Here is a 7313-nt window from a genome sequence, read left to right as displayed (position 1 = left end):
AGCTAATGAATGATTATTGATTGGAAGGGCTGTTTTCATCTACCAAGGTAGGGACAGAGCTGGCAGGCACCAAGATCCACTTCTACCTGCATGTTTTTATTCACATGCTCTTTTCTAGATTCCTCGGGTTTCCCCAGAGTCCATGGGTGATCTTGGAGTATGTATTATGAAACTAATTTGAGTCACGAGGAAAGAAGTTGGCAAAGAGCCCTAGCTGAAAAAGTAACATTTTAGGGCCAGAAAATCACTAAGGTCGTAGAGGAAACCTATTCACTAGCTGGCCTCAGTGGGAAACAGAAAGGCAGGAGCTCCTAACATTTCACAGTGGAATCCAGGTTAAACAATCACAAAGCGTGTGAACATGGGCAAACCACTTGACATCACTCAAGCCAGCAGAAAAATTGGATAAAAAGCAATCTTTGAAATGAGCCAAGGCCGTGCTGAAACGAGCTTCCCCAAACACTGCTTCTTTCTGCCAAAGCAAGCTTCTATTTTATTGGTGGCTCAGATTCCAAAGTTCACTTCCCAGGACTAACAGTTAAGTGCATATTTGGAGTTGCCATCAGCTGCCACCTCGTGGTCTACATTACAACTGCCTATCAATACTTAAGGTGGTTTAGAATTCTCATCTGTGTAGTTTAGAATTGTCACAAATCTCATTTGACCAATTTTTTTTTTTTATTTTTTGAGATTGGGTCTCAGTGGATGGTTTCAACTCCTGGGCTCAAGTGATCCTTCTACCTCAGGCTCCTGAGTAGCTGGGACTACAGGTGTGTGCCACAGTGCTCAGCTTCATGAGATCAGTGATTATTGAGTCTTACTCTGTCGCCTAGGCTGGAGTGCAGTGGCACAATCTCAGCTCACTGCAACCTCTACCTCCTGGGCTCAAACAATCCTCCTGACTCAGCCTTCCAAGTAGCTGGAACTACAGGTGAGCACAACCATGTGTGGCTGATTTTTGTATTTTTTTTGTGGAGATGGGGTTTCACTGTTATCCATGCCGGTCTTGAACTCCTGGACTCAAGTGATCCACCCATCTTGCCCTCCCAAAGTGCTGGGATTAAAGGTGTGAACCACAATGCCGGGCCCCATTTAACCAATTATTGTCCATTTCTATACAATGCTTAGACCACGGTACTCCACAAATATGATTCCTAAGTTCCCAAAACCCTTAAGATGCACTTCCAATTAGCTACCGGTTTTTCTGGCTGAAACATTACCTTGGGCCTATCTTGAGCCACTGGTTGGTTCAGAGCTGTTATCTCAAATGCTTTAACCACCTCCATCCCAGTAACTCATATTTACTGCAGATAGTCATGGTGACTGATCTGCAAGCCAAGGTTGGTGTCCTGCTCAGCAAGTCTGCAGGATTGTCTCAGCTCTCACTGGGCTATGCCAAGTTTCCCTTCTGGCATTGTGTCAGGTATATAGTATATTTGCGGTCCTTTTCCTGCATCCATGCTGAGATCACACTTGATCAACAGAAAACTGTATACACATCTCTAGTCCATTTAGTCATGCCATGACGGATCACCACTCAGAGACCAAGGAAAACTAAAACTCTTATTCCTTCCTTAAAGGAACCCTGGACAGCAAAGCTCCTACTGCCCAGTATTTATTCCAATTATGTTAAGACATAAAAATGTTGGTCAGGCACGGCGGCTCACGCCTGTAATCCCAGCACTATGGAAGCCCTAGGTGGGCATTTCACCTGAGGTCAGGAGTTTGAGACCAGCCTGACCAACACGCAGAAACCCCATCTGTACTAAAAATGTACATCTGTACTAAAAATTAGCTGGGCATGGTGGCAGAAGCCTGTAATCCCAGTTACTCGGAAGGCTGAGAGAGAATTGCTTGACCTGGGAGGCCGAGGTTGCAATGAGCTGAGATTGCGCCACTGCACTCCAGCCTGGGCGACAAGAGCTAGACTCTGTCTCAAAAAAAAAAAGTTTTCAGATGAGTTTCAAATGTTTTGGTCCTTGAGACAGGGTCTTACTATGTTTCTCAGGCTAGTCTCAAACTCCTAGCCTCGAGCAATCCTGCATCAGGCTCCTGAGTAGCTGGGACTACAGGCCTTAGTCACTGTGAACAGTGGTTTTTGTGCATTGTTTTCTCCCTTGATTCTTGTCAACAAATGCCGAGCCTTGAAGACTTACATTAGTAATGTTGGCCTAAACACCATTCCTGTGCTTCTTCCCCATAAACTGAAGGATAACCATTTCCTTGGTTACCTTTCATCCTCCCTCCCCAGCACTTCTTAATAGTTCCCGACAGCAGGCACAAATCACAACTCCAAAGCAACCAGCAACTTTCCCACCACACAGAGCTGAGGCAGCATGGCTGATCGGGAGAAGGGACCCAGTTTTCCAACTGCCTCCGAGGTGCAGCACCATATGGGACACCACTGTGCAGGGAGGCGCTGGCTAGAGAAAGCAGGGCACACGCCAAAGCCAAGGACAGCAGCAGCCGGTGTCACCCAGGACAATGACAACTCCCCAAGCCAAGCTAGTACTGCCCCATTTACACTCTGACCCTTAAACCATTCCTGTTCAGGCTGCACAAGGCAAACAAAATGGACACAAGATTAAGGGTTTTTGGCTGTAAATTTATTCAATGCAAAATAATACTCTTCAATTTTACTGAGGTGGCTGACCACGTCCACGACCAAATCCGCCTCTCTGTAAGAGAAAGCACATCACATCAGCATGAGCAGCACTCTGGTTCGACCTTGTGGTTTTGCTAACTTTCAGGCCTCATTATAACTCCAGAGGCCCCCAAATGTAAACAGCTGGGAGAGAGCTGAGTACAGGCTGTAAATCCCAGAACTGCCCCTTACTGGATGTGGGGCGATATCCTACGTCTAGGCCCATTTCCTTGGTAGCTGTAATTACCTCTATTTTATAGATGGGGAAACATCATATGAAAAAAGATGGAGAATTTGATTTCATACCATCTTGGTTCTTAAGCCCACTCACCTTCCAGTGTTTAGTTCAATGTCAAGCATCAACGAAACAGAAAATAACAGCAGGCCACACGTACTGATTTCTGAGACTCATTTCAGTAATTTATATATTTACAAAAGTTTGCATGCTACATCTCAATGTAAAATTTGGAATTTGGAAAAAAATGGGAGGAGGGAACTGGTTGACAGGACCATACTATACGACATCCCCACAACTTGCAGAGCAACCAGACTGAGGCCAGAACAAATGACGGATCATGGAAAACAACTAGGAAGATACTCACAAACTGGAATTCGGTTGCTGACCCAGCCCCAGCCTCGGCTTTCTTGTCGGCACCAGCTAGAAAGTGAAACATCGATTCAGAATCATCATATTATCCAATCTACTATAGAACAAGGGAAGACAACTCACCAACTCCAATCTTGCAGGAAAAGCCATGCACCACCCCATTAAATATAAGCAAATGACACCAGTGGTGGGGAACACCTTCACAGCCACCTTTGCCTCTCCTGGGGTGTCCTTCTCAACTTTCCAATACTCACAGCCCAAACTACAAATCCTCCCAAAGAATTCCCACTTCCGATCACACTGACTGACTGACCCACTTCAGAGCAGCATCTAGATAACAAAGGGAGCGTAATTAGGGAAGAACTAACATGGAAAGGGGCAAGGGCCCACAGAAGCCTTAATTACCATGGGAGAAAAGCAGACAAGATGCTGCCCTGTCCTATATCCCAGTCACAGTTCAAATGGAGACATGCGAAATTCACCAGTTTTCTTTTACTCATTTGAGACAGGGTCTTACTCTGTCGCCCAGGGTGGAGTGCAGTGGCACGATCTCAGCTCACTACAACCTCTGCCTCATGGGCTCAAGCGATCCTCCCACCTCAGCTGGGACTATAGGCAGCTAATTTTTCTATTTTTTGTTTGTTTGTTTGAGACAGAATTTCGCTCTTGTTGCCCAGGCTAGAGTGCAATGGCGCGATCTCGGCTCACTGCAACCTCCACCTCCCAGGTTCAAGTGATTCTCCTGCCTCAACCTCCTGAGTAGCTGGGATTTACAGGCACGCGCCACCATGCATGGCTACTTTTTTTGTATTTTTAGTAGAGACGGGGTTTCTCCATGTTAGTTTCTCCAGGTTGGTCTCAAACTCCCAACCTCAGGTGATCCGCCCACCATAGCCTCCCAAAGTGTTGGGATTACAGGCATGAGCCAACCACGTCTGGCCCTAATTTTTATATTTTTTGTAGTGATGGGTTCAGCCATGTTGCCCAGGCTGGTCTCAAACTCCTGAGCTCAAGTGATCTGCCTGCCTCGGCCTCCCAAAGTGCTGGAATTATAGGTGTGAGACACTGCACCCAGCCAATTACAAAGACTTAAGGAAAAAAAGAATGTAAAATATTTCAATACTGTGTATACTGATTACATGTTAAATTAACACTTTTAGGTATTTTAAAAATCGATTTATTTATTTATTTATATTTATTGTTTTGGAGATGAACGCTCGCTGTTGTTCCTTTATTTATTTATTTATTTTGGAGATGAACGCTCGCTGTTGTTCCTGTGGCTGGAGTACAGTGGTGCTATCTCAGCTCACTGCAACCTCCACCCCTGGGGTTCAAGCAATTCTCCTGCCTCGGCTCCCCGAGTAGCTGGGATTACATGTGCATACCACCACGCCTGGCTAATTTTTTGGATTTTAAGGAGAAATGGGGTTTCACCATGTTGCCTAGGCTGGTCTCGAACTCCTGACCTCAGGCGATCTGCCCGTCTCTGCCTCCCAAAGTGCTGGGATTACAGGCGTGAGCCACCGCACCTGGCCCTGATTTATTTGAGTTGGGGGGTCTCACTCTGTCGCCCAGGCTGGAGTGTAGCAACAAGATCATAGCTCACTGTATCTCAAACTCCTAGGCTCAAAACAATCCTCTTGCTTTGGCTTTCCAAGTAGCTAGGACTACAGGCACCTACCACCATTCCCAGCTCACTTCTACACATATTTGATTAAATAAAAGACATTAGTAATCAAATAACCCGTTTCCACTTGATTTTTCAAGTGTGGCTACCAGGAAATTTTGTATTAGATCTATGGCTCACATTGGGCACAAGGATGGGGGAGGAAAGCAAATGCCAATAACGAATACGGTTTCAGTAATCGTTAAATTTCTTTTTTTTTTTTTTTGAGACAGGGTCTTGTTCTGTTGCCCAGGGTGGAGTGCAGTGGCATGATCTCGGCTCACTGCAACCTCCGCCTCCCAGATTCAAGCAATTCTCCTGCCTCAGCCTCCCAAGTAGCTGAGATTATTACAGGCAGGCACATATCATCACGCCGGGCTAATTTTTTAAAGTAGAGATGGGGTTTCACCATGCTGGCCAGGCTGATCTCGAACTCCTGACCTCAACTGATCCACCTGCCTCAGCCTCCCAAAGTGCTGGGATTACAGGCATGAGCCACTGTGCCTGGCCCATAATCGTTAAACTTCCAATATCACCAACTTCCTCTCAACCAAGGGCTGGAGAAATTCTTTCCTTTTACTGTCCTGTATGGTACTCAGGTCAAGTGGTCACTTCTCCAAAAGATGACAGGAGGAAAGTAAGAATGGTAGAAGTTGGTAAAGACTCTTCTTGTATGCCTTGCTTTTGTATCACAATCAACAGTGAGTGACTTTAAAAACAAGTTGAATCCAGCCAGGCAAGGTGGCTCATGCCTGTAAATCCCAGCATTTTGGGAGGCAGAGGCAGGCAGATGACGAGGTCAGGAGATCCAGACCATCCTGGCTAACACGGTGAAACCCCACCTCTACTAAAAATACAAAAAAAGTTAGCCGGGCGTGATGGCGGGTGCCTGTAGTCCCAGTTACTCGGGAGGCTGAGGCAGAAGAATGGTGTGAACCCAGGAGGCAGAGCTTGCAGTGAGCTAAGATCGTGCCACTGCACTCCAGCCTGGGCCACAGAGCAAAGACTGTCTCAAAAACAAAACAAAACAAGTTGAATCCTATTATTCCTTTGCAAAAATATTAACAAAGGCTCCTCATCTTACTGAAGTGTTTTGTTTTTGAGACAGAGTCTTGCTCTGTCATCCAGGCTGGAGTACAATGGCATGATCTTGGCTCACTGCAACCTCTGCCTCGCAGGTTTAAGCAATTCTCATGCCTCAGCCTCCTAAGCAGCTGGGACTACAGACGCCCACCACCACACCACCCTAATTTTTGTATTTTTAGTAGAGACAGGGTTTCATCATGTTGGCCAGGCTGGTCTCAAACTTCTGACTTCAAGTAATCTGCCCACTTCGACCCCCACCAAAGTGCTGGGATTACAGACATGAGCCACTGAGCCTGGCCTGAATTTTGTTTTTTAAAAAATTCCAGTCCCTAACTCAGAAGGCTTTCTTCCTAATTCTCATCTATGAAATCACTGCATAAAGAAAGAAGCACAAAGGACTCCAGCTGTTCTGATGCTCTGCAGAATGAAACCAAGAATCTTTCCTGGTCATTTTGTCATCATCAAGGGCTGAGCCCCACCCAGCCAGAGCCAGCTGTGAGAATCCAGATATTTCACCCCAACACCCCTAATATAGGTGATGCATTTACTCACGTGGCACAGCACTCCGTCTGTAGGTATCTCTGTCAGCTTCCCCTCTTGTGAGTCTCGCAGGTCGCTCACCCTCCAGACCTACGTAAATCAAAACACACTGTGAACATAGGGCAATCTGGGAACTCTGTCCCTTAAAGCCAAGAAAACTGGCATTGCTCTCCTGTTTTCACTGAGCAACCACTTGGTTAAGATGGGTTAATGGGGACACGAACTCCTTAAACCTATAACGTCAGCTAGAAACAATTTATTTCTCCATAGAAACTTATTGACAATCGTGGCTGCAAATCTGCGAAGAAAAAAAAGGCTTCCATTTTGTTTCAACATAAAACCATTTTCCAATTATTGGACCAATCTAGACATCCAGCTATTTCTATGAACATCTGAATAGCCAAACTTTTGAACCTGACCCACGTGAAGTGGAAAACTTAGTATATGATTCCATTCCACAAATGGAAAAGGAAGCATCCTAAGCTGAAAGTCCCAACTCCAATATTAAGTACATAATCTAGGGATTACCAAGAATCCTTTAGTTCCTCCTGGGCTTCTTCACATACCTGTTAGGCTGTGGAATACATATTAAGGCGGAAACTGTATTATTATCTTTTTTTTTTTTTTGAGACAGAGTCTTGCTCTGTCACCCAGGCTGGGGTGCAGTGGTGCGATCTCGGCTCACTGCAAGCTCCACCTCCTGGGTTTACGCCATTCTCCTGCCTCAGCCTCCCGAGTAGCTGGGACTACAGGCGCCCGCCACCTCGCCC

At 45.9% G+C, this 7313-nt stretch overlaps 1 protein-coding gene across 4 annotated transcripts in view; it reads right to left on the bottom strand.

Moving 5' to 3' along the window:
- Positions 1 to 2584: 2584 nt before the first annotated feature.
- RPS10 (ribosomal protein S10) overlaps positions 2585 to 7313 on the bottom strand; it is an 8580-nt gene continuing 3851 nt past the window's right edge. For 2 of the 4 annotated variants that reach the window (XM_011945419.1, XM_011945420.1), the window contains exons 4-6: positions 6556 to 6633; positions 3247 to 3302; positions 2585 to 2678 (exon numbers count right to left, since the gene is read on the bottom strand). In XM_011945419.1, the coding sequence (XP_011800809.1) occupies positions 2637 to 2678; positions 3247 to 3302; positions 6556 to 6633 (176 nt within the window). In that variant the 3' untranslated portion in view covers positions 2585 to 2636. Of the gene's footprint in view, positions 2679 to 2920; positions 3303 to 6555; positions 6634 to 7313 lie in introns of those variants that run through there. The other 2 variants (XM_011945418.1, XM_011945417.1) reach the window with 2 other exon arrangements.

This window comes from Colobus angolensis, unplaced genomic scaffold (genome assembly GCF_000951035.1).
Source record: "Colobus angolensis palliatus isolate OR3802 unplaced genomic scaffold, Cang.pa_1.0 Scaffold24, whole genome shotgun sequence".
Lineage (NCBI taxonomy): Eukaryota > Metazoa > Chordata > Mammalia > Primates > Cercopithecidae > Colobus > Colobus angolensis.
Note: the sequence above shows the minus strand (reverse complement) of the source record. Positions and strands in the feature narration are given on the sequence as shown.